This window comes from Cyanidioschyzon merolae, chromosome 11, assembly GCF_000091205.1.
Source record: "Cyanidioschyzon merolae strain 10D DNA, chromosome 11, complete genome".
Lineage (NCBI taxonomy): Eukaryota > Rhodophyta > Bangiophyceae > Cyanidiales > Cyanidiaceae > Cyanidioschyzon > Cyanidioschyzon merolae.
In genome coordinates this window covers 386,718-409,477 of record NC_010137.1, presented here as the reverse complement: position 1 = coordinate 409,477, position 22,760 = coordinate 386,718, and the positions used below count along the sequence as shown (strand labels likewise).

At 56.3% G+C, this 22,760-nt stretch overlaps 6 protein-coding genes and 1 non-coding gene across 7 annotated transcripts, besides 1 other annotated feature; 3 read left to right on the top strand and 4 right to left on the bottom strand.

Moving 5' to 3' along the window:
* Window positions 1–831: 831 nt before the first annotated feature.
* On the top strand, window positions 832–3,144 carry CYME_CMK150C (chloroplast translation elongation factor G; the record flags this gene model as incomplete). Its single annotated transcript, XM_005536504.1, has 1 exon — window positions 832–3,144. The coding sequence occupies one exon, from the start codon at window positions 832–834 to the stop codon at window positions 3,142–3,144; it is 2,313 nt and encodes a 770-aa protein (XP_005536561.1).
* Window positions 3,145–4,497: 1,353 nt separating this feature from the next.
* Window positions 4,498–8,598, top strand: CYME_CMK149C (hypothetical protein; the record flags this gene model as incomplete). Its single annotated transcript, XM_005536503.1, has 1 exon — window positions 4,498–8,598. One exon carries the CDS (start codon window positions 4,498–4,500, stop codon window positions 8,596–8,598), a length of 4,101 nt encoding a protein of 1,366 aa, XP_005536560.1.
* On the bottom strand, window positions 6,241–7,756 carry CYME_CMK148T. The gene has a single exon (XR_002461382.1). It is a non-coding gene; the product is annotated as a hypothetical transcript (transcript).
* A 1,240-nt stretch (window positions 8,599–9,838) lies between the features above and the next one.
* CYME_CMK147C (similar to GTP pyrophosphokinase) lies at window positions 9,839–11,284 on the bottom strand (the record flags this gene model as incomplete). The annotated part of the gene is made up of 1 exon (XM_005536502.1): window positions 9,839–11,284. One exon carries the CDS (start codon window positions 11,282–11,284, stop codon window positions 9,839–9,841), a length of 1,446 nt encoding a protein of 481 aa, XP_005536559.1.
* Window positions 11,285–11,584: 300 nt separating this feature from the next.
* On the top strand, window positions 11,585–14,509 carry CYME_CMK146C (hypothetical protein; the record flags this gene model as incomplete). The annotated part of the gene is made up of 1 exon (XM_005536500.1): window positions 11,585–14,509. The coding sequence occupies one exon, from the start codon at window positions 11,585–11,587 to the stop codon at window positions 14,507–14,509; it is 2,925 nt and encodes a 974-aa protein (XP_005536557.1).
* Window positions 14,136–14,483, bottom strand: CYME_CMK145C (hypothetical protein; the record flags this gene model as incomplete). Its single annotated transcript, XM_005536501.1, has 1 exon — window positions 14,136–14,483. One exon carries the CDS (start codon window positions 14,481–14,483, stop codon window positions 14,136–14,138), a length of 348 nt encoding a protein of 115 aa, XP_005536558.1.
* A 2,293-nt stretch (window positions 14,510–16,802) lies between the features above and the next one.
* CYME_CMK144C (hypothetical protein, conserved) lies at window positions 16,803–22,667 on the bottom strand (the record flags this gene model as incomplete). The annotated part of the gene is made up of 1 exon (XM_005536499.1): window positions 16,803–22,667. One exon carries the CDS (start codon window positions 22,665–22,667, stop codon window positions 16,803–16,805), a length of 5,865 nt encoding a protein of 1,954 aa, XP_005536556.1.
* Window positions 20,519–21,954: a sequence feature (possible transcribed region).
* Window positions 22,668–22,760: the final 93 nt, after the last annotated feature.

Here is a 22,760-nt window from a genome sequence, read left to right as displayed (position 1 = left end):
TCCGTGCAGCGACCGCACACGATAGGACGTATGAAACTACCAGAATATCCGAGAAGAAGTATCGGTAATGTAACTTGGAGGGGAGTTTGATGGATACTTCACCGTGCACTGAAAAAAACCCAAAAAGAAAAGAAAAAGCGCATAATCGGAGAACGTTGACCAAAGTAAACGTTTTGTGAATGAAAAAAATTGCAAGCAGCTGTCCCGGAACACTCCATGCGTTTCGGACGTATCGGCTCTCGCATAGGCTCTTTGATCGCTTCCTCTGCAGCGCACGCAAATCGACCTCTACAACGGCGAAGCCTGTGGACCCAGCGCCGTCCCGGTCAACGCTATTCCGAGACCAAACCTTGTTCGCAGCGTATCGGCGGGTACTACGCGTATCGCACCGCCGCGACAGCAGTCAAGCCCAGATGCTATGTATCACGGGAAGCGGCCGCAGCTGTGGCTCTTATTTCTTTTGGCGGAGCATAAAGCGCGCCTCGAATCCTAAATTTCTCTCATCGCCAGCACACGGACACGCACCTGGCATCCCAGCGTCTTCGACGCGTATCAGCAATCCGCCGCGCATTGCATCCGAGATCCGCGTACAGCCATGGAGACGCGTCTGTATTCGCCGCGCCTCAAGCGACGATGATGCGCAGCCACAGGTGCAGGCGCAGGCGGCCGCCGCAGTCACCGCCGAGGTCGTCGGCGGCGCCCCAGCTGCGTCATCACGCCTCACTGGACGCGCTGACGATACACTGAGCAATAATTTGTCTTTTGGAACGTCTGCACGTAGCCGAGTGTCTGCAAGCTCAATCAAACGGAATCCACTTGTAGACCAGTGCCATGTTCATTTTCGCTGCACCAAGCATAACTAATGTCGCAGCGAGGGGAGACTGTCGGAGGCCTGCACGCTTCAGTGTACCGCAACTCGTAGCGAGCCGTACGGCGTCGTTCACCCCGTCGATGCGGCGCTGGCTCCCAAGGCCCGCCGTTCGCTGTGGCGCGCGCAGTACTCGCATGGCTGTCGCAACAGAAGAAGAAGTTGCTGGTCGTGTTGTCCCCCTGGAGACTGTGCGCAACATTGGTATCGCAGCGCACATTGACGCTGGGAAGACGACGACGACGGAGCGAATTCTGTTGTACACGGGAATAACGCACAAAATTGGTGAGGTTCACGAAGGAACCGCGGTGATGGACTATATGGAGCAGGAGAGGGAACGCGGTATCACCATAACTTCTGCAGCAACGACCTGCTTCTGGCGCAATCACCAAATTAACATAATTGACACACCAGGGCACGTGGACTTTACTATTGAAGTGGAGCGCTCTATGCGCGTGCTTGACGGTGCTATCGCTGTGTTTGATGCGGTGTCCGGCGTCGAACCCCAGTCGGAAACTGTTTGGCGGCAGGCTGATCGCTATCGAGTACCGCGTATTTGCTTCATCAACAAGATGGATCGCGTGGGTGCCGACTTCTTCCGGTGCGTGGACGAGATTCGCAAGCAGCTAAATGCGGTACCCGCGGTGATTCAGTTGCCGATCGGTTCAGAGTCGAACTTTGAGGGTGTCATAGACCTTGTGAACATGGAGGAAGTCGTGTGGCTGGGCGATGAATTCGGATCCAAGTACGAACGCCGACCAATCCGGGATTCTCTTAAAGCGCAAGCTCAAGAATGGCGCGAGAAGTTGATTGAAGCCGTTGCGGAGTCCGATGAAAAAGCGTTGGAGAAGTATCTCGAAGGGCAGGAATTCGGTGTAGACGAGTTGCGCGCACTTATTCGCAACGGCACCTGCAAAATCCAGTTTGTGCCTGTATTGTGCGGATCCGCATTCAAGAACAAGGGAGTGCAGACCTTGCTTGACGCTGTTGTCGAGTATCTGCCGTCACCGCTTGATGTAGAGCACGTGCGAGGTGTCTCCGTTGACGGTGAGAAGGAGATATATCGAGCAACTAGTGATCGCGAGCCATTCTCGGCTTTAGCCTTCAAGGTCCTAACTGATCCCTTTGTGGGAACGCTGACCTTTTGCCGGGTGTACTCGGGTGTCATTCGCAAGGGCGATACAGTACTGAATCCAACCAAGAACATTAAGGAAAGAATCGGGCGGCTGCTCCAAATGCACGCCGATGAGCGCAAGGACATTGAAACTGCGCGATCAGGAGACATCGTGGCCATTGCAGGGCTGAAAGACACCACTACTGGTGACACGCTTTGCGATGTCGACAACCCGGTTGTTTTGGAGCGCATGGTCTTCCCAGAACCAGTCATTTCTGTTGCCGTAGAGGCATCCAGCAAGGCCGATAACGAGAAGATGGGCGTCGCGCTCGCGAAGCTCGCCTCCGAGGACCCGTCCTTCCGCTTCAAGCGAGACGAGGAGACCGGACAAACCATTATTTCGGGCATGGGTGAACTCCACTTGGAAATCATTGTGGACCGCATGAAACGGGAATTCAAGGTAGACTGCAAGGTAGGTGCCCCGCAGGTCGCCTATCGTGAGTGTATCACAACCAGAGGCGAGATCGACTACACGCACAAGAAGCAGTCTGGCGGGAGCGGTCAGTTTGCTCGCGTGAAGATTATTTTCGAACCTCTCTCACCGGAGGAGGCAGCCAGCGGTGAAGACTTCGTTTTCGTTTCTGAGATCAAGGGCGGCTCGGTGCCGAAAGAGTATTTCGTCGGCATAACCAAGGCACTTGAATCCGAAATGTCGTCAGGCGTGCTCATTGGTGCTCCACTTTTGGGACTGAAAGCTCGACTGATCGATGGCGCGTACCACGAGGTTGATTCTTCGGTTCTCGCGTTCGAAATTGCCACCCGCGCTGCGTTTCGAGAGGGGATTCCCCGTTGCAAACCGCGCATCATGGAGCCCATCATGCGCCTAGAGGTGACAACCCCCGAAGAGTACCTGAGCAATGTCGTGGGCGATATCAACTCGCGACGAGGTTTGATCAATGAAATCGGGGATCGTGGAGCCCTGAAAGTCGTCAAGGCGCTCGTGCCACTATCAGAAATGTTTCAGTACGTTTCGGCCCTGCGCAGTATGAGCAAAGGTCGAGCGAATTACACCATGTTCTTCGAGAAATACGAACCAGTACCGCCAAATATTGAGAAAGAGCTACTGGAGAAATTCGGTGGCTCGCGCTCATCAAAGAAGTAATCACCTAAACAGCGGCGGAAAGCTTTTTCCTTAGAGTTCGGTACCTGTTTGTGCCGGTGGGATGCATAGCCAGTCGTGCGTTGCCTACATTCGTGCACCGGTTGCGCCTCCTGCGTGCTGATTCTTGCTCCATCGAGCAGACTCGCCCATCCATGTCGCACGCAAGACAAGACGTAGTCCATGGAGGCGTCTGCAAAATCAGAGGATACCCGCGAACGAGGCCGCACGCAGAGGGCGCCACCAGTGAAGTGATCAGCTAATCGCGACGAAACCAACACCTTTGGACAGCTGCTCCAGCTCGGCATCCATGGGGCGTTAGATAAGTCAGAAGACAGGCCTGGATGGCCAGATGCATGCGCGCGCTCTCATCACCGAGTCGAGAACGCTTAACGGAACCCTGTAGCAAGGACGTGTTGGTGTCTCTCGTGGCGATGTTTTTTGGAATTTCGTAGTCATGTTCGTGCGTCCATCATCGCTAGCGTTCCTCATGAGCGCGACCTGGATCATTTCGATGAAACGTTTCCCGGAGAGGTGCACTTTCAAACTTATGTTTACAAGGTGCCGCGAAGCGCATTTACGTCTATTGTTCGACGTCCGTCGTCGCTCTTGCTGCCAGCTTTTGTACAGTCTGTATGCAGGCCGTATAGCATACGCGTTCGCAGACACGGCGTTGTGCAAAGGTGACTTTTGGACCGGAAATCCACAGATTCGGCGATTTCGTTACAGGTCCGCGTCGGACATGACGCTCGCCGAGCATCCCTGGCCCTCACCGGTGCTGCGGATAGACACGATAAGCGCGCGATTTCCCGTGATTCGGGATGAATGCCTCTCACAAGGTTCCTGGAATACATGAACGCCACGCCGAGTCTCTCATCTGTGGGGTATGTACACTACCGTCTCGGAACAAGAATGCAAATATCAATCTGATGATAGAGAGTCTCAGGTATCGGTGCAAACGCTTCCGCACTATTTTCAGCATCCGGTCGGAACGTCGGGCGTGCGCGGATCGGCACTTGAATACGGCTGGCGGGAATCGCGTTTGCGACGCGTTGTCCAAGATCCGAGATCGCCATCTACAGCAGCGCAGCGCGAACAACGCGGAGTGCGCATGCGTGCCGTCGCATAGCGCGGGGTATCTCTCGGATGCACATCGGCACGCAGAGGAGCGCGACGTGTCCGTTCATGCGTGCGTGCTTGCGAGCGTGTCCGTTCATGCGTGCGCGTTGAGACACGCTGAGCAACGTACGGACGTTGTCGTTTCGTGTTCTTTCAGCGTTGCTTCTCTTTACGACTTATTCCCATCTCCTGCGGAATACAAACGTCTGCTGAAAAAACGCCTTGTCAGCGTCATTCATGACGTCGTTACTCTGGGATAGTTTCCATTCGTTTCTCCAGCAAACGCGTTTTGAAAACATCGAGTCGCACGATGACGCGGGAACCAGCGACTTGGAGACTGCCGTTGACGAAGCCTCTCCCGCTGAGCGTGCATTTTTGCTGAAGCGTCTCTGTGAGGTTTGCGTTGAAAGGCCTCTGGCGGGATCCCGTCTGCACCTTTTCGTGACAGTTTTGAGGCGTCTCCTTTGGACAGCGTTGCTCGAAATGGGTTACTGCGAGTTTCCAGATCGCAAGGAGTCAATAAAGGCACCCGTCTCGCGTGGGCTCCATTCCAAGCGCGCGCCCAAACGTAGACGAGTTAATATTGGGGCTGCTCTGGACTCCGAGGCAGTAAGCGTTCACGGAAACGCTGCAGCTTTCGAAGAGCCCGAGAGCGACGAGATTCAGCCCTCAGCGGGTGAGCTCGTCGAGCCGACGCCGGCAAATCGCGGCGAACCCAAGGACGAGCTCCACTGGGACTCCTGGCCTCCCCCCGAGCATGTCGTTACAGCTTGGCTTGTTCAGGCCACAGAGTCGAGCTTCCAGGAATGCTGGCCGCTGCCGATTGACGAATGGCTCGTCGTCGTTCGCGAGTCACCGGCTTCGAAGCAGCTCAAAGCTGCCACCGCCGAACGAGCCCTTCTAAGGATGCGAGAAACACGCCGTCTACCACCGCCACTGATTGCGGCATGGCTGCCGCTGCTCATGCTCTCCGGAACACGTCGCGTTCTGCTTGAAGAGGCGCTTTCTAGCCTTCTGGCTCGCGACCGACTCGACATTCCACAATCTGTGCTCGAGCTAGCCTTTCGGCGAGATACAGCTTACGCCAAAGCACTTTTGCGTATCGCGCGTGGAATACAATATCCGCATCCCATCTGGCATCGAGAGGCCGGGGCTGTGCTTTTTCTACTCGTCGCGAGCATGCCATCGTTCCATGCAACCTGTACACATTTGTTATTGCGAAAGATTACGGAATACCTGGAGGATTTGATCCGAACCGAGCGAACAATCTTTGCTTTCCCCAACATGGAACGCCCGCGTTCACCGACACAAGCCTGCATGATCATAGCGTGCAGCAAACCGGAACTTTTGGAAACCATTTTGGACCTCATGAGCGCCTGCTTGGATGCGAACGTTGTATGGCCAGACTCAGACTTGGCGCTGTTTCCCAGCGACGCCTTGAAAAAAGCCCCGCTTCGGACAGATGTAGCCGCCCGGATTTTGGAGAGAATAGCCGTAGCGCCTTCGCGGCGGCTTCCGCTCATGTCCTGGCAACGTTTGCTTCTCGGTGCGACGGCGACACAACCACAGGCTTTTCTTTCGGAGCGCAGCCGTCAATTGCTCAAGGAATACGTCGTCCGTCCGGAGACAGTGCCATTCTTGCGCAAGCTCATGCGATACCTCCCGGATCTGGCCGAAACCGCCATCTACCAGTGCCGCAAACTGCTGTTCCAAGCATCAAGCGTGGGCCAGATTCCTGTTGCGCGTGCACTAGCTTCCATGGTAGCTTTTCTGGGAACGCAAGAACAACCCAGGCAACCGAATTTCTGCTCTGGATCGCACAAACGTTCGGAATTGGTGTCCCTCGGTCAACTGCTCCCCGATTTCATGCTCCTTTCGTTGCGAATTCTGCAACAGGGCTCAGCGCAAATGCGGCGCGTCTGGTACGAAACCATCATAGAGGAAGTAGAAGGAAACGGCTTGGCGCCGGCCGTCGTTGGCATCTTGCGAACCCATTTTTATCGAACATTTTTCACCGCAACATGGAAGCCCTCTGCGCCAGAGATCGAGTCTCCCTTGAGGCCAGGCTCGCACTGGATCGACGACGATGCGGCGAGTTTGCTTTGCCTACTCGCGCTTGGACACGATATGGAAGGCTTCGACGATTTTGTTGCCCGACTGAGCTACATGGACCTTAGCCACCTCGATATACCGGCAGATGTTGGGGACCAGCCTCTCGACGAGACCGATCGCGGCGTCCTAACTCGGCTGCTGCAGACCATTGAAACCGCCATCGTCATGTGGCCGATCCTTCACGTCGCCGAGATCCCGGACTTATCGCCGGACTCGACACCGGGCACTGTCGCGCAGCGCCGCCACCGAGCAGCCTCAACATCGGCAGGCGCAGACGATGCAGCCGCTGCAGGTGAAGTGATTGGAGCCTCACCAACTGGGAGTCACGAGTCGCAAAATCATTCACCTGGAGTGCCCGTAAGTCCAAGCCCCAATCTTGATCATCTCGGAGCGTTCCAGGTCGCTCATCCTGGTGGCGCTGCCATCCGTAATGACGACCTCGATTTAGGCGTCACCGAGCTGGCGTCTCGGCGAGAGCGGCCAACGCCCGCTGGGCGGTGTCAGCAACCTTACCGACACGCAGACATCCATGGAGAGAACGAGTCGGCACCAGCAATCGCGTCTGTTCCGAAGAGCGCCGGCGTACAGCGCCTCACCGAATGCACGGACTGGTCCCGCTTCCGAACGGTGATAGCACCCCTGCTGCGTTTGCATCAGCGAGCCATGGAGCGTCTCGGTGATCCGTATGCCATATGGCAGCGTGGTGGCTGCCACGCGTCGACAAGCATGAATGCGAAACACGACAAGACGGAAGCACAACACAAGACAACCTCGACGTCCTCGAAGGAAAAACGGAAGCAAACTTCCGATAATGATTCGGGCGTCGGACGCTCGTTGGGCGTCTCGTCTACGAACACTACCATACCTGCCACAGCATTGGAAAAGTTTCTCGCTTTACTCACGGAGACGCTGAGGACTGGCAGAGCTTTTCAAGAAATATTCAAGCTCCTTGAAATCGCTCTACGGAGACTGCTGCTCGTGTCGTCGTTCCCCGCAACCATGACGACGCAAGGGCGCCTGGTACCCACGCTTCTTCAAGTGGTCGCTCTGCCGCTCTCCGGTACCGAGGCCGATACTGCGTACCTGCTCGCCATCCTTCTTTTAGGCAAAATACGACGCAGCTCAGCCGAGCATCTCCCGTTCCTCGCGGAGAAGCGGCAAGGATTCGTCTCTGCGCCGACCCGAGGAAGCGGCATTCTCCTCGCAGAGCAACGTCAGCATGCAGTTGCTGCGCTGCTTCGGAGCCTACGCTCCCACTCCTGGTCGCTTTGTGTGGCGAGCGCTGCCCTGCTGGGAGCCCTGGGGCCGCAAGCACAAGCCGCGCCTGTTCCAGAATCCGGGCAAACGCGCTGGGATACTGCGCTTTGGCGCCGCATTCGCGAATGCCTTGACAGCTCGCGAAAAGTACCGCTTCATCCAGCGATTCGGCAATGCTTACCCGCTGGTGGCAGCGATATCCGGCTCTTGTTTCACGCCTCACTTGCGGACTCGCTGGTACCGACATCATGGTACCCGGAGCAGCACCTGTGCTCGATCGCTATGGACATCCTGCAAACCTGGGCGTCCTCCACCGTTCTGGACTGGAACGTACTTCGACTGTTTACTCTTCAGCTGCAGTCATGGCTGCAGGAATGGAACTGGCTTGTGGAGCGCGGCTATCAGTACAGCGAGTCGACGGCAAACGCTACCCAAGTTTCGCAGCACATCCTTCGCATCTGGGCGGACTGGGCGTGCGCCCTCAGCTTAGTGACCACGACCGCCTGCGGAGACGGGACCACTAACCTGGCCCGCGTCAGTGCTCCCGAGCTCATAGAATCGGAGCGAACACTTGTACCCGTTGTCGCGGTCGCTCCGTGGACCTTCATCCGAACCTGTGCACGGACGCAGACGCTCGGGTTTCAGTCGCTGATGCGGGTGGCGCGGGCCGTGCACCAGAAACGTATCGCGCTTTGTCGCCCCGCATGGAAGCGAATGACTTTTGTAGCTAGTCAAGGGCTCGCCACCGCTGCCTACGATCTGCTGACTGCCGCAACCGAGCCCACTGCGGAGGAGTCTGCGGCCAAAATTCGTGACGAAAGCCAGCTCTTTCCGCAGCTTATATACGCACTGGAGAGCGCCGAAAAGGCCCTTTTTGCAACAAGTCAGACGTATCGGGATCCAGGCCTGGTTCGACGCCTTCGACGTCCGGTAGCGCGAGACTTTAAGCTTGCCGCATTTCAGACCTAAATAATCAGAGAAATCAAGAGCATTCTACGACCATGGGGTGTCTATGTAGAACAAGGCGCAGATGCCTTGCGACCGTTTCTGACTGTCCACCCACTACTCGTTTCAACTTCTTCCCGTACACTTCGAGCCTGCGAAGTTGCCCCGCAAACTTAGATCATCACATCTCCTCGGGTTTCGTCTTCAGCACCGCTCATTGTCTGACATGCATAGCTGCGTTAAAGTCTCGGTTCATGAACTTCATGCGGTGATTGTCGCTGGTGGAATGCATCAGTGCAAGGAGTGCTCGAACTCGTGCCCTGTGTGCGATTACAGCCGCTTCTCCTTCTTCGCTCAATCGTCGGCGAAGCGAGGATTCTATCCGGTTCTTCGTCAGACTGCCCGCGACACCGGACTTCAAAGTTCATACGGTTCCCTTGGATATTTTATTCTTCAATATAAACGCAACTGTTTATGCCTTTCGGTTGTAAACCGCGAAAAAGTATTTCATGACACGTGCTTCGGACTTGAACACCATTAAGGTGAAAGACTTGAGGTCAACCGTCCAGGCGCAAACCTGCAGCAGCGTGTGTACATCCATCGCGCGCTACCATACCAGTGTGCTATGTCATGTCCTCACAGTGCAAACGCAGCAGTTATGCAGTGTCAACTGCGTCGGTATACGCTTCAAGGCTAGTCACTGTTCACGAGCACTGCTGCTACTGCCGCGACCTATTTGCTGGCAGAGGTGCTCCTCCTGTACGTCGACGCGGTACCGTTCTGGTACCAGGGTTCGGCTGCGACCTGGCCAGCAGGTTCGCAGCCAACTGAACCCTCTTGTAGCTGCACATCGGCTCTGGGGCCGGACCAGATTACAATCGAAGTTGTCCCGGAATAATTGGACCTAGAAGCATGCCTACTCACCGTATCATTCGGCATAGAAAGCACCATGAACCGAGGCACCTTGATGGATGAAGCCTGAGCAGCTCGTCATCAAGATGCCAACTTTTTCTACGCATCTAGTCCAAATCATCCATCCATCGATCTATAGATCTGCCCGTATAGAAAGCGCGGTACGACCAGAGCGTTTATGGAAGCCGTGATCGTTAGACCAGCGTACTGGTCGATCGGTACGTTCCTGAGCTCCAGCACGTTATGGTTCGCGATCCTGTAACCATTGATTATACGGCTCGATCGATGGAGCCTGCCTCATACGCATAGCTCCGATATCGCTACCGAGGAACACACACACACACACAGACCGTCACTGCACCTCTGCATTCGCCATATGGAGGTGCTCACCAGCGGCGTCGATCTGGAAAGAACAAGCGTCTGTCAGCACATGCGTATTCTCGAGACGAACCGTCTCTGCAAAGCTGCTGAATTCACGAATCTTAGACGCATTCGCGGTGATCAGGCCTTTGTAAAGCCTGTGCGAAGCTAGGCCAAACTCGGCATCTACATGCATTTCTCGTGATCGTATCTGCACTTCCAGGGGCAGGCCTTGCGGATGCCTGAGCGTGGTATGCAGCGATCGATAGCCGTTCGCCTTGGGCTGGTCACAATAATTCTTAAATCGTCCCGGCAACTCCGGCCATACCTTGATGACGTGCTTGTAAACCTTCATACATACTTCATGTTGGTCAGTGGATTCATCGATGCCGTCGATGACGATGCGTAAAGCCACAATGTCGAGAATATCCTCACGCCGCTTCCCGCTACGAAGCATCTTTTTGAACGTAGAGAAGAGGTTTTTTGCGCGGCCGGTTATTTCGTAGCGATATCGCCGCAGCTCCGGATCATTCTGCAACGATGCCAGGAGCGTGGCGCACGCTTCTTGAATAAGCTGGTCTGCTTGCTCCCAGATATGCGCGTGCCACGACTCGCACGCCCGATACGATAACGGGAACAAAATCCGGAAACTGAGATCTTCCAGAGGCCACATGACAGCGCCCAGGCCCAGCGCGTACGCCAGCGGAACGTGGACCTGTAGCACGAGCAGTGCTAGCGCCTGCTGGTCATACGCCGGTGATTCGGACTCGACCTTCTGTTGCAAGTCTTGCAGCACTTGCGTCAAGCGTGCCAGTACCGCGCGTGCATCGCGCAAAGCTATCAAAATGTACTCGCGAAGACGTCGTGCGTTCTGCTCATCAAGATCGCCGATATCCACTAAGGCAGATTGTTCGATGGCACGTAGTGCATCAAGGTCTTCGACAATCGCCCGAACAGCGCCATCCAAGGGCGGGTAACGCAGCAGGGTTCGCGGAAGCGCATCCACGAGCGCTGCACAGATCGTATCAGCGTCGACTCCGAGACGCGCAAGAAAAGCCGCATTGCGAACACTGATCATGGACTCTTCACCGGGTAACTCAGCACATAGTCGAAGTGCTTGGAAGATGCGCTCCAGCGAATCCTTCGACTCAATGTGCGTGCACGCTCGCTGCAGCACGGGCCAGAGCACGTCGACGACAGCGTAAGAGCTCGCGTTCGACTCTCTGGACGTGTGTTGAATAGCCGGTACTGCTGGTGCCGGTAACCGCGCACAGACACAGTGTCTCGCGGTCTTCGCCGAACCCAACGCTTCATACACCCGCGGTCGCAAAGGTTCACGTCCCCGGTTCGGGAGCGCACACCTCGACCCCGACTTGGAACGCAAGCTAATGTGACCGACCGGTGCAGCAAACGCCCAGCCTACGTCATACAAGCGCATCTGCGCTACGTTTCTACAAGCGTATCCGAGACCAAGCTGTCGATTCTTGTTATATCCGAGTATTACGCAAACCAGAGAATCCAGTCACCCTTCACAGCATTGCGAGCACAGAGACCGTCTATAGAAAATATAGCTCATCGACGCATGTGATCGCGAGCGTCGCGCCCGCAGCCGCTCCGTTCACAAAGGGCGTCTTGTCCAGAAAATTCCTGTTCATCGCATCACCCCCAGGAGCGTCACGCACGCTCGGCCTCCGCGTGCGTGGCGCCCGAAGATTCCATCGTACGCGCATGGTATCCGATGCGCTCCAAAGCCTTCCAAATCTATCCTATATTGTACATTGAAGATCAGCAGCATGCAGCCCTCGTGCCGATTGCCTACGCACCGCGCGGCATTGACGACGACGCTGTGCGCCCGGAACAGCGAATGCGAAACGGACTCGGGTGCATCATGCGTTTTCGCGCCAAAACTTGCCAGGATGCCTCGCTGGCGCCTCTCGCTCTTCGGGCTGGATCGCTGCTTGTAGCGCCTCGCCCCGGAACTGGACGTCTTCTAATATGCGAAAGCGCTAACGCGCTTAAGGAACTAAACATCGCAACCCTTTCACAGCCTATGTGTGAACCGAACCTAATCGACGAATACATCTCGGACGATACGGGCGATAGATATCGAAGCTTTAGCCGAGATATTCCCAGAACAACGCAAGCGATGAAAGTCACGTCTGCGCAGCAAGCGAAACGTCACCGACTCGCACCAGCGTTCGTTACCTATTCTCGAGACGGTATCGAGCGCACAGTGCCACAGCCTGAAACGGATGCAACCTCCAGTTGCTCGTGGTCTATTGTGGTGCGCGATTCTCGGACAGAAACTGTCCTTCTGACGCGTGCAAAGTGCAGCGTCGCGAGCGGCAGCTCGAAAACAGCGCTCTCGTCGCCGATCGAAAAGTCAGAGCAGACACGCGTCTCGAGAGACAACCAGTTCGAGCGTGGGCGTTTCGCAGAGCTCCAGAGTGAATGGATGACTCGCGAGCTGCTCAGTAGCGGTGCATCGGAATGCAGCACAAGTGCTGGTAACGGCGACGCTGACGCCAAGTCGAGCACATCTGCAGCCGTTCAAGCGATCTTATGCGCCTTGACCTGCACGATTGAGAAACAGCCGCCTCCATGGAGCGCTGAAATTGCGCGTGCTGTGCTTCCGCTTTACGTTCACCCTAACTTGCAAGTGCGCACTTGGGTTCTGGCAGTCATTAGCCACTGTGAAGCGGCCGACGAACTGCAGCGCTGGCTCGCGGACCAGCTCGCTGCAGACAACGGTCCACTTCTCGACGCAATGCGTGCGGCGTTTCATCCCAAGTTCGAGTCAGAACGAGAGCGTCTCGTAGCTATAGAGTTCTGGGCGAACCTTGTTCGACTCCTGGGTCGACGCGGCTTGGGTACGCCTGGTATTGCACGCAGGCTGCTGAACTTGTACGAAAGAGCACTAGCGGACGCGAGGCCGTCAGTCCATGCCGCCGTCCTGAGAGCATGGCACGCCTTGATCGGGGTTGTGCTCGATCAGCGCCTGCCCAAGCATGAACAAGAACGATCCTGGATACGCGTCCTCCTGCAGCCAATCCGGATGACGCTGCGGCACGTCCCGCGAACGGAACTTATACTCACCGAGGGACATACTCCATCTGAGCGGAAGCAAGTGCGTCAGGCTTTGATAGACATGTTAGCCTTTTTCTGCTATCGCTACCTGCGATATACGGATATTTCGATTCGTTCAGCGACAGCGCGCATCTTCGAGGCCTTGGCAGACTTCGACGACGACGACGATGACGACGTCGGCATTGACGTGGACAATCCCGATCAGCGCAATATTGTGTTTAGTAGTGTGCTCGAGCATCTGTTCGCGACTGAGCAGGTGCGCGAGGCGCTTCTGTTGGCTGCTTTGCATCGGGATTGGAGCCAAACGCGGCTAGCGGCTAGCGAGTTCGCACATGCTACGAGGACAGCGTGTCAGCCTGACCAAGCGGACTCGTTAGTAGATGAGCTTTTCGACGCCCATGCCATGGTTGTTCCAAGTATCGCGACGCGTCAGCGAGCGGATCGTCAACTCATCGCTCGGGAATGGTTGAGCGTTGGGGCTCGCGACCTCACTTACAGGCGCTTTGGCGAACTACTTGTTCTCGCATTGCACCAAGCTGGCGATGAGCGGCCACTAGATCCCAGCCGCTCTCTGCTGGTGCAGCGCAGCTTTACCACCCTCTTCGGCGCTTTGAACGAATGCTCACGGCAGTGCGAAAAGTCCATTGGCACGCTGCTCGATCAACTCACCGAGACGTTCACGCGCTACCCGATCGACTGGACCCTGCTTGCGTCACCCTGTCTTAGCGTTGTGGTACCAGGTCATGGCGATAAGCGCCAGAGTCCGGCGCTCTTGCTTCTGTGGCTGGTTGCTCAACGCCGCGGCTCGTGGCCTCCCTGGCTGGATGCTCTCGCACTTGCGCTGCCGGACTTTTGGAGTTGCTTTGAGGTGCTCACACCAGTTGAGCACACCGCGCTGTTGCAACACCTTGCCCAACTGGCAGCTCGTCGCGTTACGATGAGCAACGCCACCAACGAATCCGAACAGCAGCAGCAGCAGCAGCGGTCGATAGCGGTGCACCACCAGCAACTCGATACCTGCTTTGCTCTGGTGTTTCAGGACCCAGCCTCGTCACTGCAGCTCCCTCCAGCGATGTATCAGAACGTTCCCGGCACCTTACTTGCCCATAGGTTGCAGCAGTATCGGCACTGGGTACCCGTGCCCCGCGCGATAGCGCTCCTGCCTTGGTACGCAGTGGCGGCCTCCGAGCACGCGCCCGAGCTCATCCACTACTTGTATCGTCTGGACCCCGAAAACGTCCACAAGTGCCTCCGTGCAGTGGCACCTCCATTGGCGGCTCGTCTGCGTCGACTACAAGCTCGTGAACCAGTATCGATTCTGAAAACCTCACCCGCGACACCGAGTCCTGCGGTCTGCAGTCGACGGCGTTTCCCGAGTAACGACGCCTGGACCCTGACTGACAGCCCTCATGACCAAGACGATACCGTTCGTGACCTCTCAGCGAAGAAAACTTCCCGTCACGTCCGCTTTGAAGATGAACCCGGACTCGAGCGTTTACCATCGTCACCGTTATCCTCACCGGTACGACGGGAATCGGCACCGTGTTCATCACCGCTTGTCGGGTACACACTGTAATGTCAAATACTAGATCATCATCAGTGTTTAAAAATAACGCAGAAGACTCGTTCTTGGTGTGTATGGACGGCTATCCAGCATCTCTGGATCCCTCAGCCGCACCCTGCAAGTGCACCGCTTCAGGCGAGCAAGCCGTGGCCTCTCTCTCTGTCTCTCTGCTGGACACTGAGCGATTCCCCATCACAAATCCGCAGCGATTCAGCATATCACGCCCGTACACGGCACTAAAGTACTCACTGAACGATTCGTTCGATGCATAACCGTTGCACTATTTGGAAGCAAACGACCCATTTGCGAATGTTGATCGAGGTGTTCTGATATCGGTGCAGAAACTGCCTGCATGTATGGACGGTGGCGAGAATCACACGATATCACGCCGATTCCTGTCGTTTTCCTCGTTATCCAGCGTTCGTTCACCTTACTCTACACCATCCCGTGCATTCAGCTCTATTTCACACGTTCATTCACTACCTACTTCAACGTGCACTTGTACTCATTCTGCGTCCATGTCGTCCTGAACACATCTACGCTCGTAAAGCAGCGTCGATACCAGCACTCTATGTGTGCCGAGGTCGAGGGCGCACGAGTGCAGCATTTGCGCACCACGGCGTGTCCAGCGTCATAGGATACCACCGGCAGACGACGCGATGTATCAGTCATTTCTTTTTGCGGCTCATTGAACAAGCTGGAGAGTCCCCAGCGCACGCTCATGGAAGCCTGCACAAAGTCGTCCGCTTGGTCCATATGGACGTTCATAGATACGCTCAGTGAACGAGGCTCAGAACAAACCAGCTCATCACTGGAGACGATCCCGCACGACTCGTTTGTGCATTCGTAAGCGCAAAACTGGCGTTCGATATCCAAAAGCACACCTCCGACGGCACTGAACCAGGGAAAAAGTACTCTGAAACGAAGATTTGCTCAAGACTCATATCAGCTGCATGCACTTGACCACATTTGCGTTGCATAAAGCGACGTTGGCTTCGATCAAGACAAAAGAATATGAAGAAGAAGAAGAAGCAACGAAACGTGCCCCAGCGAAGCATGAGGTATGTCGAACGACCCAATCCCAACGGTGCGTCGTCGACGTTCACGCAACTGAATCCCCGCTGGGTCTCAAGTTGTCATTCTCCCCGCTTGAACGCTTTATATGGACTTGCGGCGGTATCGCGTACAAGCGTAGTTGCTTGGTTCTCTATCCATCCTTGTGTCTTCGTCATTGCTGGTACCAGCACGACGGACACGTCATAGCATGTGCCGTCCATGGTCCTATTTTTTAGATCACTTGTCGAGAGTAATCGATTGACAGCGTCGCATACAGAGCGTTTGGTAAGGTCTGTTTTGCGTCCATGACGTTCGGCATTCGAAATACGCGTCATGAACTTCATCCGCCTGCTGACCCTACAATGCCTGAACTTGAAAAGAAAAGTTATTTTCTACAAGCGACCAGTGACGCCACAAAACCCGTCCGCGACGTTTCTCCATCATCCAGGATACCATCCTTTTATGGAATACCTGCGACAGAAACAAACGAAGACAAAAATTGCGTACGGGAACCGCTATGCCAGGGTTCACCGCTCTGATCATATGATAAACGACTCGCGTCGCGTTCTCGACGAGTACATCCATTCCGCATCACCAGAGGGAATGAGCGAGCGCCAATTCGCTTGCTATTCCAGGTACCACAGCTGGAGCGCTGCACCCTATGCTCTCATGATTCGAAGCATATGCTCGTACGGGTCATCGCCCATGGCCTTGATGCGGAGTGTGCAGGAAGCCGTTGGAAACGTGCAATTCCTGCTGCTGCTGCTGCTGCTGCTGCTGCTGTGGATACCAAGTGAGCCTTCAGAACATATTTCTTTGTATCGAGTTGGCGAATGCAACAGCAACGAGATCAGCGTCAACAGGAGACACGCTTTGTTCGGGTTCGCTGCATACATCCAGCCTGTATCCCAACGACAGCACCATGCTCGTTACTCGAAAGGAAACGCGCACTCCGCCGCGTCGAATGAGACCGGTGAGCGTCGAACGCTGTACAAAGCGTGGTACCGGTGGATAGCGGGAAACAGAAATAGGGCAGCGGCTACTTTAGCGTTAGCGGTTGGCTCGCTTCTCACACGGTTTCCCGACCCGATCACGCACGTCCAAGTACAGGCGCAGTGACAGGTACACGAAGCGTTCGGTGAACTTTTTGCTGCTTCTGGTGCTGCTGTTGCTGTCGCTGGGAGCAGCTCGTAGAGGTTTCCTAGACGCCGTCAGGCAGCGCAGTACGCCCCGGCGACAAGGTTAGCGCTTATACGCTCGTTCGCCGGTATCGGGAAGGAGCAGCGCTCAACGTTGCCCGCGCTGTACGTTGACGCTCGACGACAGCGTCATCCGAGCGCTTGGGAGTGCGCTCTTGTCGCACCGCCATGAGCAACCAGGCGTAGCTGCGTGCTCGCTCACAGATGCGTTTCCAGTGAGCGGAACAGACCGGCTCAATGAACCTTTCCTGAATCAAGCTGCAGAGGGATACGCTCTCAGAGGAGCTTCGTGACGGGCAGCCAGCCAAAGCCCCAACAACAGGCTCAATCCAGGCGGTGACACCATCCGATGGGGGCAGTTCATTGCAGCTCCTGCTTTCGAGGTAGCGCACTAGATCAGTCTGATTCATGGGAGCGAGCCGGGCTGGCGGCCCCTGGTGCCCCAACAGCTGCCACAACGTAGAGCCAACCGCAGCCAGGTCCACATCAAACGCCCACGGCTGCTGTGGTTGCTCCATCGCCAAGCAGCGAAAAGCCCTGGGCACCCAGCCACCGCGACACTTGGCTTCAGCGGCAAGCGCTTCTGCTTCCGGGCCTCGCTGTAAGAGCGTGAGCACTCGCAGATCCAAAGCGTGTTGCCAGTCAGAGAGTAGAATACGCGGCGCGAGAGCGCTATCGCCAGGAACCAGCCATAAACTTTCGGGTCGGATATGCCAGTGCATAATCAACTGACGGTGCACGAAAAGGAGCAACTGGAGCAGCTCAGAGGCAACAAATGCGACAAAAGCTGGATCAAGGCCTCCGTGGCGATAGTTGTAGTTGTAGTCGTAAAAGCTGTTGTTGTTGTTGTTGTTGTTGTTGTCGAGAGGTCCAGTCATCGCGACGTCATGTGGATGGGGTCGCTCCACGTATCCTGGGGTTCGTACGAGGTCGAGGAGATCGCCCAGCGTGCCCCAGGGCGGTACTTGCCCCAGAATGGTGTAGGCGCTCTGCGTATCCGGTGCTTCATAAAGCGTCTCTACCCGTGGCAAACGAGTGAGGATCGGGTCCTCGCAGCATCCGTCTGACGCTGCAGAGGCCTCGTGGAGCCGCTGTAACACCACACATTCCCAGCGCGCTGCGCCTATGGGCTGTTCCTTGAGCACAAGTAGCATACGGTTGGTTGCTTTTGCCCTGCGCATTGGCTGAAACAGCAGCGAGGCCTTGCTGCTGCTGCTGCTGCTGCTGCTGCTGCGCGGACCACACTCGAAGAACACACGTTCCAGTGCGGTACGCGCTGCAGACCTCGTGGACTTTTCAGAACAAGCCGGCAGCGAGATGCGGCGTCTTCGACGTTTGGTGTCTTCTTCATTGGTGCCAAGGATACGCTCGACTAGATAATAGACAGCGGGCGACGACTTGCCAGCGGAGCTGCTCTGCATGTGTCCTTGAGTGCAGTCGTTTGAGACGCTCAAGACGCTCCGAACGTACCAGCATTCGCTGCGGCTTTGGGGTTTCGTTATCCGCACATTACACGAAGTATGCTCTTCCAGTTCGAGCGTATTCGCGAGCACGAACTGGTCGCAAGGCTTCGTTCGCTGTAAATGTTCAGAGAGCCACGCTTCTTCCTGCTCCCTGAACGTCAAAGCGAAAGGACGCAAGACGAGGGTATCGCTGTGCTGCTCGTGAAGGGCGTCTACGCTAGGTGACTCTGTGTTGCTGGTCCAGTTCCCAGAAGCGGCCTTGGGCGTACCCCATATAGTACCGTTTGCTTGCCGCTGCCTAGCGGTGCTCTGGGCAGAGCAGGCGGACCCTGTCGACGAGCGAGCGGCGAGCGGGGACAATCCCGGGGAGGCAGCACAGCTTGCAGTCCCTTCTTGGACAGCAGCTGCATGCTGGCACGGCGAGCTCAGCGACGACGACAACGTCGAGGACGCTTCCTCATGCCCTTCGGGAATAGGGCTCAGGGGTGCCGAACAGAGCAGCTGGTCGGTACCGGCAAGAGCCCACAGCGGGTGCCTGAGCGGTACTTCATGTGTTTGAGCAGCGCTTCTCAAGGTATCCGTCGAATATGCCGCCTGTGCAGCATCCGCTTCCGAGTCGCTGCGTGCGGACGCAGCAGCGCTAGACGCTGTCTCATCCTCACAGAGGGATGCAGAGGCCGCACGCTCTCTGCTTGACGGCGTCGTGTTGGCGGTGTTGTCTTCGTTGACGGTATCGCTGGTACCAGTACCAGTAGCAGTAGCAGTACCATTGACCGCAGCATCGGCTTGCAGGGATTCAGCGGACATGTTATCCAGTGCTCCAGTGGCGTCGGCGTTGGACGACTCCACTTGAGCGCGTGCAGGAGGTTGGGGCACTGCTTGGCTTCCAGAAGGCATGCTGCCAATCCCGTCGAGAAGGGCGACGGTCATGTCTTTCGCAAGAAACGGTATACAGTCACTGGATGGCGACCCAGGCGAGCGCTCCTGGCTCTGCGTACCCTTCCCGTGGCTCGCACATGTTGCGTTGCACGTCTCCTTGGATGTCGCCGCAGTCCCCAGAGGTGAATCTGTCGTCAGATCCAGGTACCAAGCATCGCTCTGTACATGGGCATTACAAAGATCAGCGGGGTTCATGAGAGATGCATTCGAAGACGTACTCTCTTCCATTTCGCACAAAAAGGCCTCTCGTTCGGGCGTGCGGAGCACAGGCTGGAACAACTGGTGCATCGCGCTGCACGATAATGATGACGATGTTGATGGTAACGGTGGTGTTGGTGGTTGTAAAGCTGCCATATGCTGCTCTGGCGAGCGAGAGTCCGGCAAGGGCATACTCTCAGCAGCAGGGCTTGCGGGCGCGGTCGTGCTTGTCAGCAGGGCACCTGGACTGCCCGTACGGCTGCGGGCGACTTGTTCTCGGTTTTGGGCATCGAGCTGCTGGTGCGTCGAGGCAGGCGAACGCTGCAACACGTCTGGTGAATGTGACGCGCCTTGCGCAGCGGTTTCCGTGGCGGGGTCCTCCAAACGCGCCGCTTGTGGCGACTGGCCATGTCCTGGAGGCAGCACAGAGCGGTGTGGCGCGGTATCCGCGTCCAGCAAACATTGCCCTATAACCAAGGCTTCCTTCGGACGCATCGACGAGGGCGACTTTGGTGCAGCCTCAAACGATCGGTTATCTGGTATCGAAAGCTCCTGTCGACAAGACGCATTGTCATTATCCAGAGCATCTGATGTCGGGAAGCATTGGGGTCGCTCTTCGCTGCTCTTGGCGCCCCGCATGGTCTCTGCGTGAAGCGAACAGGCTGCTGATTCCGCCACTTCACGTCGCATACCAGGCGAAGGGCGTGTAGCCAGGGAGCACTGGAACTGCATCGCAGGTACGAGCGCTTGCTCAACTGCAGCAACTGCTTCTGCGGTGCTCTCGAGGACGCTGCGCTTCGGGTCTGCCGTCTCCCAGGCGCGCTCATTGTCGACAGTAAAGTCTTCTTCAACGTCGATAAAATCAGCATCTGTTGGTGAAGGCAGACACCTTTCCACCAACACACCACCAGTAGCAAGAGAGCTTCTCGGGTAAACGGGACGCTGCGATCTTGACTCTGTTTTCCGGGCACTATCGAGGCAGTTTTCCTTGTCGGAGTCGCTCGCATCTGCATCGAAGCTTGAGTCTAGCATTCGACTTTGGGCACCCGAACTGCCGTGGACACGCGCTTCAGCTTCTCGTGTGGGAGCCGACGTGGCAAGACAGGGTGTATTTTCATCGGCCTCCACAATAAGCGGCGAGCGCAAACTGTCGTTGACTTGTTGCCAAGCTCCGGCTGTCGGGGTCGCTTTTGCAGGATCACTCTTTGTCATTTCGCGGAGCACGCGGGTCTCCTCGAACTCAAAATGCAAGGGTTCGTTGAACATCGATTCGATATCAGCCATTGCTTGTCGCGTGTGCAGCGTAGGTGAGCATACTTGGAGTTGTTCGGAATTGAGGCGCTGGCCAGAACTTGCTGATGAAGACGGTGGTGACGGTGACGGCGAGAATGGCGGTGACAACGACATTGCACGAGTCTCTCCGGTACGCTGGGCACCTGGTTGGCTGGAAATCGGCGTGTTTCGTAGCGCAACAGAGCATTCAGGCTCTTGTACCGAATCGCTTCGAGCGACAACGTGCCTGCTCGTGGCAAGATTCTCAGTCCGCAAAGGCGTATGGAGCTGTGCGCCGGAGCGGCTACTTCCGGAGACGAACGGGCTCTCTGTGTGCTCAGCGCGCTCCGACGCGTGTTTCATCCCGGTGCTGCTTCTTCCCGAGGATGAGCGACGCTCAGCAGATCTAGTTGGATCTGTAGACGGTGCCGCCACGTCGAAGGTGTGCGGCAGGGAACGAGCATCTGATGCGGTATGTAGCTGTTGCTGCTCCTCCTGCTCCTCCTGCTCCTCCTCGTCTTCATCGACATAAACTGTGAATGCAAGTGTGCGTCGCTGATCATGAGGCACGAGCGCTGCATTCATCGCACGTTGGTGCTGAAAGCGAGCCTCATTGTCTTGAATGAGATGCACACCGTTCCATGGCTGGATGCGCCCCTGGTTCTCTCGTTTTCCAGCAGCGACGGAAGGAAAGCGCAGCCCATCGGTGGGCATGCCGCTCTCACCGGGTCGCTCTGGCAGCTGCGCTGACGCAGCACTCGTCGACTGCTCTGTGAGCTGGGAGCTGTCAGCATGAACGACAAAGGACCGCCCTGGTCGTTCGCTCATCGAGGCTGCGTTCACGTGGGATCCTCGAGGCTCCCACGCCCCAGTCTGTGAGTCGTGTCGACGGAGGCCTTGCGTCTCGTTCCAGGCGGAGGTGTTCGCATGCGCTTCCGCACTTGCGCTTCGACGACTGTATGGCTGACCGCCCCGGGTAGAAGCATCTGGCTCACGAAGCGATGAAAGCGCGCTGCGTGGAATATCCGTACTCTGCGCAGTATTTCCACCCAATCCTGTTGGCTGCTGCCCGCCTCTTAAGGTATGTCGAACTGGAACGGTTCCCCCTGCGTCAGAATCACCATGCCGCAGGGGTCCCGCATGTTGTTGTGCTCGTCGCTGACGCTCTAGGCGCCTCATCATTCGCGCTTGAAACTCCTCATGGCGTCGATGTAAACGGTCCAAAGGGGCGGCTCCGCGTTCAATCCCTTCTGCATAGCAGCGGTCCGCCATAGCGAACTGATGTTTCGCTTCCAGGACCGAAGCGAAAGCCTCGTAAAAAAGAGCCAAACACTGCCCAATGTTTTGTGCTCGCATGTAGAGAAAAATCTCGGTTGGATCCGGACACAAATCGGCGTACTGCACCCAGAGACGAACGTATCGTGAATCGTTTCGGTATTGCTCGATATACTGCTCAAGATAAGGGTCGCTGGTGGCTGGACCAAATTTTCTTAAAGCTGTTTCCATCACAGTAGCGAGCTGTGATCGAGGACCCTCGCTCGGAAAAGCCTCCTGCCGCCATCTGATGTACGCGATCCAGATTGCTAGCGGGTCAGCAGGTGATTCTTCCACGGCTCTCGACGTTCGCTGCTCCCACCATTCGATCGTCGTTTCTAAATCGCTTCCAGCCGAGCTAGTGCAGCGCTGCGTTCCTGGCGAACGCGCATGAGCAACGCCTCCTTTTTCCACAGTCGCGGTTAGTGGTGCACGTTGCTCTCTATCAGTTGTATTGCTGCCTTCGTTCAAGCCTCCCGAGATAGCCTTTGCTTGCCTTTTCACTTTTGCTGATAAGGAATCTTCTACTTTCGAGCGTGTACTCGGGAAATCACGTCCGAGATGAACGTGAACGCCGTCCAGATCGTGGCCGGGTACCCGAGCATCGAGACCCTCTGGCGCTCGCTGCTCCGAAGCGGCAGCGCCTAGTGCGGCTTCAAGCCTCCGCAAGGACCTACCTGGCTTTATGGGCTGTACGTTCTCCTTGGACGTCTCCCAAACAGGCTGCATCGAGAGAGAGAGAAAGAGAGCGCAGGAGAAGACACCGCTACGCCTGTTTCGTTGCAACCAGCGTTCCTGGAAGCAGCACGGCAATTCAAAAAT